General features: G+C 47.3%; 2 protein-coding genes across 4 annotated transcripts in view; both read left to right on the forward strand.

Moving 5' to 3' along the window:
• The window catches only part of LOC135455563 (dynein axonemal heavy chain 9-like), a 34,554-nt gene extending 32,270 nt beyond the window's left edge, over nucleotides 1-2,284 (forward strand). Inside the window, exons 23-24 of the mRNA XM_064728892.1 lie at nucleotides 1,060-1,212; nucleotides 2,261-2,284. Of these exons, the coding sequence (XP_064584962.1) occupies nucleotides 1,060-1,212; nucleotides 2,261-2,284 (177 nt within the window). The remainder of the gene's footprint in view (nucleotides 1-1,059; nucleotides 1,213-2,260) is intronic.
• A 442-nt stretch (nucleotides 2,285-2,726) lies between these two features.
• Nucleotides 2,727-12,349, forward strand: part of DNAH9 (dynein axonemal heavy chain 9) — a 112,311-nt gene continuing 102,688 nt past the window's right edge. For 2 of the 3 annotated variants that reach the window (XM_064728903.1, XM_064728904.1), the window contains exons 1-9: nucleotides 2,727-2,792; nucleotides 3,663-3,902; nucleotides 4,823-4,983; nucleotides 5,569-5,725; nucleotides 6,940-7,044; nucleotides 8,797-8,954; nucleotides 9,278-9,416; nucleotides 10,539-10,826; nucleotides 11,609-11,819. In XM_064728903.1, coding sequence (XP_064584973.1) covers nucleotides 3,708-3,902; nucleotides 4,823-4,983; nucleotides 5,569-5,725; nucleotides 6,940-7,044; nucleotides 8,797-8,954; nucleotides 9,278-9,416; nucleotides 10,539-10,826; nucleotides 11,609-11,819 — 1,414 coding nt within the window. In that variant the 5' untranslated portion in view covers nucleotides 2,727-2,792; nucleotides 3,663-3,707. Of the gene's footprint in view, nucleotides 2,793-3,662; nucleotides 3,903-4,822; nucleotides 4,984-5,568; nucleotides 5,726-6,939; nucleotides 7,045-8,796; nucleotides 8,955-9,277; nucleotides 9,417-10,538; nucleotides 10,827-11,608; nucleotides 11,820-12,349 lie in introns of those variants that run through there. The other variant, XM_064728905.1, reaches the window with a different exon arrangement.

Genomic DNA, 12,349 nt, shown 5'->3' on the forward strand with positions numbered 1-12,349 from the left:
CTGGTGGCAGAGCTGTATCGAGTGTTGGAGCACAGCCAAGGCCCTGCTAGAGTGGCCAGGGGCTGGGAGAGCACAGTGGGGCTCACTGAGCCTGCCCACTTGCAGGGGAAAACAAGGATTCCATGGTTTGTGTAAGATTTGAAAGGATGTGTGCCTGTCCTTGTGGGGAAGTTGAGTGTCCATTGCTTCCCGATCCACTTGGCACCTCCTGGGATTCAGGAGATAAGAAACTGATTTGGGCACCTGTGGGACAGCTCCTGAGGAGGGGCTGGAATCCTCTGTGGGGCAGGGAGTGAGAACTGGGCAAACAAACCCTAGGATGGATTACAGGATAGCCTGAGCTGGAGGGAACCCACCAGGATCATCAAATCCAGCTCCTGAGAAGGACAGCAAGAGGCTCCTGTCAGCAGCATCCTGGCCATGAGTGAGAAGATGTGGTGCTGCCAAGATGTCCAGGTTATTCTTTGTGAGCAGGACTGTGGCTGTTACACCTCTGCTGCTCTCTTCTCTGCCTGTTCTGGTCCTTGATCTTGAGTGCTGTGTCCAGCTCTGGCCCCTCAGTTTGGGAAGGATGTTGAGATGCTTGAGCACATCCAGAGGAGGCAACGAGGCTGGTGAGGGGCTGGGAACACAAACCCTGTGATGAATGTTTGAAGGGGCTGGGGTGGGGCTGTTTAGCCTGGAGAAGAGGAGGCTCAGGGGTGACCTTATTGCTCTCTACACCTTCCTGAAGGGAGGTTGTGGACAGGTGGGGTTGGTCTCTGACGGAACCAGAGGACACAGTCTCCAGCTACGTCAGGGAAGGTACAGGTTGGATATTAGGAGGAAATTTTTCACCAAAAGAATAATTAAGTACTGTAATGCTTTTCCCAGGGAGGTGGTGGAATCACCATCTCTGGGTGTGTTTAAAAAAAGACTGGACATGGCACTTGGTGCTATGGTCTAGTTGAGTATTAGGGCTGGGTTGAACTCGATGGTCTTAGAGGTCTCTTCCAACCTCATCATTCTGTGATTCTGTGTCCTGTCCCCCTCACTTCATTTACACAATCCCTTTGGCAGGTGCAGCGTCACCTTTCCAAACTCTTTGACAACTTGGCCAGGCTGAAATTCCAGGCGGACTCTGATGAGAAGACAACCAAGGTTGGCCTGGGAATGTACAGCAGAGAGGAGGAATATGTCCAGTTCAGTGAACCCTGTGACTGCAGTGGGCAGGTAAGAGGGGAGACCTTGTCTGTCCAAGCTGCCTGGTGGAACCTGCTCCCACCCCCCTTGGGTGGGCATCCCTGGCCCAGTGTGGTATTTTTGGGGTCCCCCATTGTGGGAAGGAAAGATGAATTTGATTATGTTTTTAGAAGGTTAATTTATTATTTTATGATATGATATTCTATAAAACAATACTATATTAAAACTATACTAAAGAATAGAGAAAGGATGCTTACAGAAAGCTTAACCAGACAACAATGAAAAACTTTTGACTTTCTAGAATCCTGACACAGCTGGGCCATGATTGGTCATTAAGTAAAAACAATTCAAATGTTTTAAAATAATCTCCAAACACATTCCAAAGCAGCAAAACACAGGAGAAGCAAATCAGATAATTATTGCTTTCATTTTTCTCTGTGGTTTCTCAGCTTCCCAGGAGAAGAAAAATCCCTGGTGAAGAAATTTTTCAGAAAATATGACAGTAACAGCCAAGGTCTTGTAGAGTTCCACTGCGTTGCCTCTGTGGGAAAAGCTGGAAGAGGTGGTGTGGAACTTAATCCTTGCTTACACCACAGCCCTAGTCCTGCTCTGGATGGGTCCTCACAGCCCATGGTGTGAGGAAGGGCTGTGGCCTATTCTTTACTGGGCTTTTTAATTTTAATTCCTCAGAGATGTTCTGAAGGTTACTCTTACCCTCCCCATTGGGAGAGGATGCAGACTGAAAACAGATTAAATTATTCCAAAGTATTTCTGCCGGTATACCTTTGGGAATAAAAGGGTTTTCCCCCTGTTTTCCAAATCTTATTTCATGGGACAAGTTAAAGTACAAAATTTAAGAATCAAATTACTGCTCAGCTTTTCCATCCCTGTAGCTGCACTTTCCTCCATGGACTGTTAAAGGAAGCTAAAGTAGGTAATACCAGCTCTGAGCTCCCTGGTGATGGCACTTGGCATTTCAACTCTCCTCTCTGAAATACTAAATACTAAATTCAGCAGGAATTGTGAAATACTAAATTCAGCAGGAATTGTGTTCCCAGCATTCTCTTGCTGCTGGCAGATTGTGCTCAGGTCCCACGAGTGACTGCCATGGCCTGGAGCTGGAACACGCTGAGCTCAATTGCTCCTCAGTCCTCAGTGGAGTTCAGTGTGGTTCCTCCTCCAGCTGGATTTCCACAAAAAAACCTCTCTGTGAGGAGATGCTGATCTTGCAGGAGCAGAAATGGCTGAGTTCTCCAGTCTGGAAGAGGCCTGGGGCTTGTTTGACTGGAGATCTGAGCTGCTTGTCCCCCTCACTGCTGAAGGATGGCAGGCGTGTTCTGGAATCATTCCTCATCACCCTTTAGCAGTGAGGTGTTTGGGTGCCTGTCCTGGCCTGAGGGATTGAAATAGCCCCATCTGCCTGGGCTTTTTGGGAGTGTTGATGTAGGTGAGTTTGGCATCACACATGACAGGCCTGTTCTGGATTAACCTTTGAGGTGATGGGCCATCGCCTGTGAGCAGAGGGCACGGTGAGGGACGGGATGTGCGCGGCTGTGGCGGCCTATGAGGACAAGCCCAGGGAGCAGTGGCTCTTTGACCACCCTGCCCAGGTACTGCCCCTGCCCTGCTTCCAGAGGGGTCTGGGCTGTGTATGGGAGTGGTTCTGTCCAGGGGAGAGAGGATGGGTGTGGTTCCTTGAGGAGTTAAGAGGAATAAAGGGGAGATTTATTGAGGGGCCTTCAAAGGCCACACCCTGGCAGCGCCCAGATGGTTCCAAGATGGAAGCAAAAGAGGGCTCGATCATGAGATCTCACATTTGTATAAATCTTAGTCCATTTGCATATAGGATTTAACTGCCCAATTAATAGCTTCCAATCATGAAGTTTCATCCTCCTTGCTTTCTTGCCCGCCCTCTTCTTCTTGCATTCTTTATGCTTTGGGCCTGAAGTTTGAAGAGATTGTCCTTGAGTCTCTGACTAGAATGGGATTGCTTTGTCTCCACCATCCTGTGAAAAGATCCCAGTAAAACTTAATATAAAACTAAAGCTGCACACCAAAGAACAGAAAAACCTAAAAGCTAAGGTTTCAAGTCGGTTCTCCTTTCTCCTGGCCAGCTCTTGATGGGTGCCCAGACTGAGCTCTGGGTCACAGCAAGCCCCTACCCCCAGTGGGGTGAGAGAACAAATTGATGGGGCCTGACTAGGGGAAGGAGCCCCTCTGGCAGTCTCCCATGTGTTCAGACATGAGAAAGGGGCTCATTTACTGAAAAAGCAGCTGCTAATTGTGTCTGTCACTGATGGGAATTTCAATTTCAATGGATGTAAAATGGATTCCTGCTCTCCTTCCTGCTGTGATACTGTACAGCAAAATTTCATTTCACATCAGAGATGCCTCATCCCTGACCTCCCCATAGCCCAGACCCTCTCAGAGGTAAGAAAAGCCTGGTGTTGCCTTGCTGTTGAGCCACTCTGTTTCCTCAGGTGGCTCTCTGCTGCACCCAGATCTGGTGGACAGCTGAGGTGGGCATGGCCTTCTCCAGGATGAAGGAAGGCTATGAGAAGGCCATGAAGGAGTACCACAAGAAGCAGGTGGCCCAGCTGAATGTGCTGGTGACCATGCTGCTGGGACAGCTCTCCAGGGGCGACAGGCAGAAGATTATGACCATCTGCACCATCGACGTGCACGCGCGGGACGTGGTGGCCAAGATGATAGCACAGAAGGTTGGTGCTCCCAGCTCAGTGTGAGCCATGCTGGGCTTTGAGGGGGAGATTGTGGAGGGACAGACCAGAGACAGGCACTGGGGGCACTGCCTGCCTCAGCAGGGCCATAAGAAAAAGCATTTGGATTTTTCTTTTCTGTAGCTTTCTTGCTCTGGTGTGGGCCCACAGGGAATCCCTCGAGATTTGTCCTCCACTCCCACACTGCCTGCCATCACATACTCCCAGAATGGTTTGGGTTGGAAGGGACCTTAAAGCTCTTCTCATTCCAACCCCTGCCATGAGCAGTGACACCTTCTGCCATCTCAGAGTGCTCCAAGCCCTGCCCAGCCTGGCCCTTGGCTCTGACACCTTCTGGGCTCCCCTGGCAGTGCTGGCAGGAGTAGGGGGCAGGAGGTGGGTGTTCCTCTGCTCCAGCGGTTTTCCAGATGCCTTCTGTCCCATCTGGGGTGCCAGAACTGATGCCTAGAGAGGCTGACCGGGAACAGAGGCTAGGCAGAGTTAAAAGAATAAAGTGAGGATTTATTTAAAGGTCTTTAAGGGATACATCTTGGGCAGTGCAAGAGCCTAGCCATGGCTACACCCAAGATGGATCCCAGTTATGAGTTTTCACACTTTTATGAGTTTTGGTCCATTTCCATATTGGGGTTAATTGTCCAATTACAGCTCCAGGTCATGAAGTCCCATCCTCCTTGTTTGCTCTCTCAGTTCCCCATTGTTTATGCATTTTGGGCCTGAAGCTTGTATCGATTTTCCTTGGACCCAAGCTGGAAAAGGATTATTTGGTCAATGTGCCTTGTAAAGAAAACCTACTAACACTTAACACAAAGCTCAGAGCTACACACCTAGGCAGCACAGAATCTGAAAAACATGAAAGCCAGACCTTAAAGCACCACCCCGGCCTCCCTGGTGTCCCTCTGCAGGTGGACACTGGCCAGGCCTTCATGTGGCTGGCGCAGCTGCGGCACCGCTGGTCGGATGAGGAGCGGCACTGCTGGGTCAACATCTGTGATGCTCAGTTCCTCTACTGCTATGAGTACCTGGGCAACACCCCCCGGCTGGTCATCACCCCCCTGACCGACAGGTGAGGCCCTGGTGGTGCCCCCTCAGGTGGTGGTTATGAGATGTCATGGACATCTTTTATGAAAAATCCTTTCATTAGGATTTTTTCTCCTGAGAGGCCTCAGAAATGAAATATAAACAGTGATTATCTGCTGCTGTGGAATGCAACAGGTGCATCTTTGATTGGTCTCATGTGGTTGTTTTTAATTAATGGCCAATCACAGTCCAGCTGTCTCGGACTCTCTGGTCAGTCACAAGATTTTATTATCATTCCTTTCTATTCCTTTCAGGCCTTCTGATGAAATCCTTTCTTCTATTCTTTTAGTATAGTTTAATATATAATTTTCTTTTAATATAATATATATAATAAAATAATAAATCAGCCTTCTGAAACATGGAGTCAAGATTCTCATCTCTTCCCTCATCATGAGACCCCTGTGAACACCACCACAATGAGACATAATCTTTAAGGAATTTAGAGATTTTAGACAAGCTAAGATTTTAGTTAGAGATAAGCTTTATTGTTGTAAAGCTTGTTTGTAAAGACAAATCTGCCATTCCTCTGACCCAGCTCAGTCTCTTTCCCCTTTTCCCTCATCCTGTGCAGGTGTTACATCACCCTGACCCAGTCCCTGCACCTGACCATGAGTGGAGCTCCTGCAGGCCCTGCTGGCACTGGCAAGACAGAGACCACCAAGGACCTGGGCCGTGCCCTGGGCATCATGGTCTACGTGTTCAACTGCTCCGAGCAGATGGACTACAAGGTGCTGTGTTGCCCTAAAACTTTCTGAAAAATCCCTTCATCAGGATTTTTTCTCCTAGGAAGATAAGAAGCCTCAGCTTCTCTATGTTTTGCACTTCTGGAATGTGGTCTGTAAATTGGCTATTAGTTAAAAATAATTTACGTGTTTGGATAAACAATCACAGCCAGCTGTGTCAGACTGTCTGAGTCAGTCACAGGTTTTTATTATTCATTCCTTTCTTGCCTTCTGATATATCCTTTCTCTATCTTTAGAATAGTTTTAGAATATAATATAATTTATAGTATAATATATTATAGTATATAATATTATAGTATATAATATCATAGTATAATATAGTATAGTATAATATAGTATAATATAATATTATCATGAAATAATAAACCAACCTTCTGAAAACATGAAGTCAAATTCTCATCTCACCTTGTCCTAAAAACCTCACAACACCACAGTGCTTCTTTCCCCAAACTGGGGCTGCTCAGGGCCCCTGGAACCTGCAGAGTGGGAGTTATCCAGCTGGGCTTGCTCTGATCCATCCCTTCTCCTCTCATCCCCGCTGCCTCCCTTCCTGCTGAGCAGCTTTTCATGCTCCTCCTTCTTTTTGTCTCTGAGACTTGCACAAAGTTCTTGAGGAGCAGAACTGAGCTGTGCTTTCTGCCCTGCTCCACCTTTCTCTTCTCTTCTGGAGTTAGATTCCACATGAAATTCTTCACAAATTCTGGCCTGTTCAGTGGAGACAGAGGCTATGCTGATCCATTCCCTCTCTCCAGACCCACAGAACACCTGTCCCAGGTGTGGGGACAGAGCTCTCCTGGTTCCTCAGGATCCTCTGCTGGGACAAGGCCAGCTCTGGTCATGGTGCTGATCCCTGTGCTCTCCAGGGGCACTGGCTTTGGTGGCCTTGGACCATATTTTGTCCAGCTGAGGTCTCTCATGGACTTGGGGTCATCAGTAACTCAGCCCAGGTGACCTTTGGATGGAACCAGAGTGCAGAGATGTCTAGAGAGGGCAATTAGCAAATCAAGTAGCAAACTGTGCAGAGCCATAAATATTATAATTGAGTTGTGCCTGCTGCTCTCCTGGACTTTCTAAATACCCACAATAGACTGTAAATTGCTATAAATAAACAGGCAGGGAAATCAAATCCATTTTTTACTGGAGTAGATTCTGTTTGTGATTTCACTCTTGTAATTTTATTTTATTTTTTTTCTTTTCAGTCTTGTGGGAATATTTACAAAGGCCTTTCCCAGACAGGAGCCTGGGGCTGTTTTGATGAATTTAACAGGATCTCAGTTGAAGTCCTTTCTGTGGTTGCTGTACAGGTAAGTGGAGAAAAGCTTGTGGATAAATACAAGCCAGCCTTCCTTCCCTAACTCCCACAGGGCCAGAACAGAAGGATTTGAGTCTTGGGGAACGTCAGTGCTGAAAATTGAGTTGCTAAAATTTCAAAGTTCTTCTGGTCCCCAGTGTCAGCTGTGAGTGCAGGTTTTGGGATCCCATTGTTTGACTGAGGTGCTGAATTCATACTAGACCCACTTTGGGGCTTGGCATTGCAGAAATTAAGGTCTACAGCCCAGAAGTTTCTACACTTCTGTAAATGTCTCGGTCAAAGGGATTGTTCTGAACCCCTCCACGAACTCCTCACTTTCATCCCTCTTTGTCTCATCATTGTACCTCCTCTGATGTCCCAAAGAAATCCCAGGCAGGTACAGGTGTTTGCATGTCCTTCCCTCTCCACTTCCCTTCCATCAGGTTCTAGCTTAAAGTTGTCATTGAAAAACGCCTTTGAGGATCTTAAAATAAAAGGGGAAGCTGAACAAAAGAAGCCCAGATATGACTCAGCTGCTAATGATTCCCTGGCTCCTGGCTGGAGCGTGGTGTCTGAGCAGCAGGGCTGTCACTCCATCATCGCCTCTGCTGCTATTAGAGGGTAACCATGGTGATGGTTAATTGGCTGCCTTAGTCATGCAGCTCCTGTCGATGTGGGTCCTTACGCTGAGAAACTCCTTTAATTGCTTTGCTTTAAGGTGGCAAATGGGTGAGTTTAGGGCAGAGATAGATTCCTCCCTGATGAAGTGGTGTTAGGAGCTGCTCCCTTGGGAAGTGGGGAAGGAGGATCTGGCTGTAATGGACTTGGAATGGGAGGTGGGCAGTGAGGTGGTGGAATGGAAGGTGGGCAGTAGAGTGGCCTGGCTGTGTTTGCTCTTTAGGAAAACACTTTTTCGTTGCCCTGATTTTTAAGATTTTCTAAGCCTTCTGATGTTTATATTCTTGTAATGAACTTTCTCGTGCACTTTATGTTAATAACTTATTGTTTTGCATTCTTTTATGGAGGAGGAGAAATTTGATGGATTGTTGGTTTGTCCAGTGTCATTGCAGAGGTGGCACTGTCACCCTCCAATCCACTGTCACTTTTGGAAAACTATAAATGTTGGAATCAGAAATTAAAAGTGCTCTTTTTTACCTTGGAGAGCTGCGTGTCCACAATATTATTTTGTGGACAATAGCAACAGTTTTTTACAGGAAGAGTGATAAAGTACTGGAATGATCTGCCTGGGGAGGTGGGGGAGCCACCATCCCTGGGTTTGCTTAACAAAATATTGGATGTGGCCCTGGGTGCCAGGGTTTAGCTGAGGTGCTGGGGCTCGGTTGGACTCAATCTGAAAGGTCTCTTCCAATCTGGTCATTCTGGGATTCTGTGACTCACTCCATGGGAATGGAAGGTGGTCTGGCTGTAATGGAGCTCTTTGGAAAGAGGGGGATGAGAAGAACAAAGCTGCAATCAGACAGGTAGAAAAGACCAGCCAAGTGTCTTATGAAGCAAACTCTTGGAACTCTTTTCAGTTTGACTGTCCAGTCTCTTCAGCCATTTTCTGCTTTGTCAGAGTTAGATTGTGATGGGAGACACCCAGATTTACCCCAAACAGTGCAGAAAGCTTTATGTGATCAGTAAAAACCCAGACCAGAGCAGTGATAATCCCCACTCATCATGGGCCGAGAGCAGGGAGGACAGCAGGGCTGTCTGAGGGTTTTCATAGCTGAACACCAGCACTGAGCACTGCCGTGGTCCCCAGGTGAAGAGTGTGCAGGATGCCATCCGGGAGAAGAAGAAATCCTTCAATTTTCTTGGAGAAGACATTAACTTAGTCCCCTCAGTTGGGATTTTCATCACCATGAACCCTGGTTATGCAGGACGAACCGAGCTACCTGAGAATTTAAAAGCTCTCTTCAGGTGAGTTGAGGTCAGGTTTTGTGACTTGTTTGATAAAACTGGCAGAAATTGTCTTTTGGAACTTCCAGACTTCATTTTGTTGGGAAATTCACTGGCATTGGGGATTCACAGATGGTTTCAGCCTTGTGCACCAAGCCTGGATGAGGGAATGCAGGGAGGACAAAGGAGCTCTGTCCTGTGCCATGGGAAAGGCACTGTGGGCAGACTGGGAGAGTCTCCAGTAGCTCACTGGAGAGGACCTGGAAGATAAAGCTACAAATCCACTGCTCTCGAGCTCTGTAGTCAATGTTTGCTCTGCAATCCTTTCCTGCCTGTCTCCCTAGGCCCTGTGCCATGGTTGTGCCAGATTTTGAGCTGATCTGTGAGATTATGTTGGTGGCTGAGGGCTTCCTCCAGGCCCGGGCCTTGGCCAGGAAATTCATCACACTCTACCAACTCTGCAAGGAGCTCCTGTCCAAGCAGGTGAGCCTCTTAGATGGATGCTCTGCTGAATGACCTCTGCATACTCCAAAATCAGGGATGTGACACTCTACAATGATATTTTCAAACTGCTCTCCTGGAGGATCTTCAGGGACAGAAGCATTTGACCAACTGCATTAACCTCACTAGTTTTTGAATTGGAGAGATTTTTCAAAAGCCTCAAATGCCACCATGATTGGGGCAGTATTCAGTGACCCTTTGCTTTTTCTCTTAAAAAGTTCCTATTGATTCTCCTGCCTGCAAGGGGTTCATGATGACTGTTCCTCTCTTAGTCCAACTCAATACTTCTCTGTCATGTCAACTGTTGACTATGTAAAGTCACTTCCAGTGCAAAACCTTGGTTAATCAGATTTTAACTTGGCATTGTCTGCATAGATCAAAGCTGGGGTGAGTTGAATCAGGACTCCAGATGGAAAACCTGATCTTGCCTGTGCCAACATGAGCTGGGGTGGGTTTCTGCCTTCTCACAGAAACTTTGTGCTGTGAAGCTGGAGGCTCTGTGGGAGCTTTGGCCTCCCACACAAAGCAGTCAAGCTGTTGGGCTGTGCTCTGCAGGGTCTCAATGGAGCACAGACAGAAGGATTTACTTGTTGGATTCCTTGAGGATTCCTTTCCAGCAGTGTCCTCCCTGCCCCTGTTTGGTGAACTGTCCCCAGGACCAAATGTCCCTGGTAACCTGGTGAGGGAGAAATTTGGCTGTCTCAGAATGGACTAGCAAGCCTTTCACCTCAGCAACTCCTGCAGAGCCAGGGCTCTGACAGGCCTTGCTTAACTTGCACAAAGGCCAAGGTTTTAGGGTTTAGGGGGAAAAATTCCTTAGGTCTCCAGAGTGCAAGTCCTGCTGCTGACTTAGTGCCAGCTCTGAGCCCATGTGATGGCATGAACAGCTGAATTATTTGGCTCCTTAGTGCTCTCCCTGGTGGGAAGCTCGCCTTGTGAAATGGAGACTTAGGCTGATGGAGTTCTCTGCCCACGACACAAATAACAAATTTGGCTGCATTTCCATTGCTGACTGCTCTGGCAGCTGGGACTGTTGGTTTTTACCCCTGCCTGGGCATAAACTCACCCCTGTTTTTATTTCTTTCTTTCTCCCCCCTCACATAGGACCACTATGACTGGGGTCTGCGGGCCATCAAGTCAGTGCTGGTGGTGGCAGGCTCCCTGAAGCGTGCGGACCCTGAGCGGCCTGAGGAGCAGGTCCTGATGCGCTCCCTCCGCGACTTCAACATCCCCAAAATCGTGACAGACGATGTTCCAGTGTTCATGGGGCTGATTGGGGACCTGTTCCCTGCCCTGGACGTGCCTCGGAAGCGCGACCTGGATTTCGAGGCCATGGTGAAGGAGGCTGTGCTGGAGCTGCGGCTGCAGCCCGAGGACAACTTTGTGCTCAAAGTAAGGCCAAGGGGTTTTCTGCTCTGTTGGGGTGGTGTGAGGGTCCCCAGGAGGAGGTGAGAGATGAGAATTTGACTCCTTGTTCTCATAAGGCTGATTTATTATTTTATAATATAATTTATATACTACATTACATTACTTCACTTTATTTTACTTTACATTACACATTACACGTTACACGTTACACATTACACATTACACATTACATTACATTTTATACATTATATAATATATAATATTTTATAGCATATTATTTTTTATGTATTATAGAAATTATATACTATTATATACTAAAACTATACTAAAGAAAGAGAAAGGATACATCAGAAAGCTGGAAAGGAATGAATAATAAAAACCTGTGACTGACCAGAGAGTCCGATACAGCTGGACTGGGATTCATCATTAAGTAAAAACAATTCACATTCTGGGTAAACAATTCTCCAAATCACATTCCAGAGGAGCAAAACAGGGAGAAGCTGAAGTTTCCCAGGAGAAAAAAATCCCAGTGAAGGGATTTTTCATAAAATATCATGGTGATACTTCTCTATCTGCACCATCATCAGCTCAGATGGGTATTCTCAAAATCCATTTGTGTGTCTGGGGCTGTTGTATAGAAATTTGTGACCCAGTGGGAGCTAATTTCACAGAATGATTTGGGTTGGAAAGAACCATAAAGGACACTTTATTCCAACCCTAAGCCATGGACAGGGACACTTTCCCTTTAGATTTTGCACATTTGAACTTCAGTTTGGCATGTCTGATCTCTGGGGGTGTTTCCCCAGGTGGTGCAGCTGGAGGAGCTGCTCAGTGTCCGGCACTCCGTGTTCGTGGTGGGGGCTGCAGGCACAGGCAAGTCCCAGGTGCTGAGGTCCCTGCACAAAACCTACCAGAGGATGAAGCGCCGGCCCGTGTGGACAGACCTCAACCCCAAAGCAGTCACTAATGATGAGCTCTTCGGCGTCATTAACCCAGCAACCAGGGAGTGGAGAGATGGTAAATGTCCTTTGGGGGCTGAATTTGGAGATAAAAGGATATTTGTAATGAAGCGCCTGAGTGGATGATGGGTCTCTGTGTGCAGGTCTCACAGCCCAGGTGCTACTCCCAGCTGTGTGAAGGTTTGCTGTTGGAAGGACATGTAGGGTGTCACAGCTTTTTGGGAATTTATCTTTTTGCCATTAGGATAATCATTATGTTCGTTAACACCAGTGCTTCCCAATTCCTAATTAAAGCAGGTTGTTTTTTGGGGCTGGGCTGCTGATGGGAGAGAATTCCCTCCTGCCCTGTGCTGTGCACTGGGGCCCCCGAAAAATTGTTATTTCCAGGTTTCTATGGCTGGACACTCCCAGCAGCATTTGAGAGGTGTTTTTCCTCTGAATATCCCTGCCTGATCTCCAGCACACGGTGTTTGCCAGGCTGTTGATCCTGATTGCTCCTGAGGAGGATGAGATGAGCATTTAGACCTGCTGAAAGATTACAGAGATGCAAAGTGCAAACGTTGGCTTGTGACTAATCCAGAAAGGCAG

This window comes from Zonotrichia leucophrys, chromosome 18, assembly GCF_028769735.1.
Source record: "Zonotrichia leucophrys gambelii isolate GWCS_2022_RI chromosome 18, RI_Zleu_2.0, whole genome shotgun sequence".
NCBI lineage: Eukaryota > Metazoa > Chordata > Aves > Passeriformes > Passerellidae > Zonotrichia > Zonotrichia leucophrys.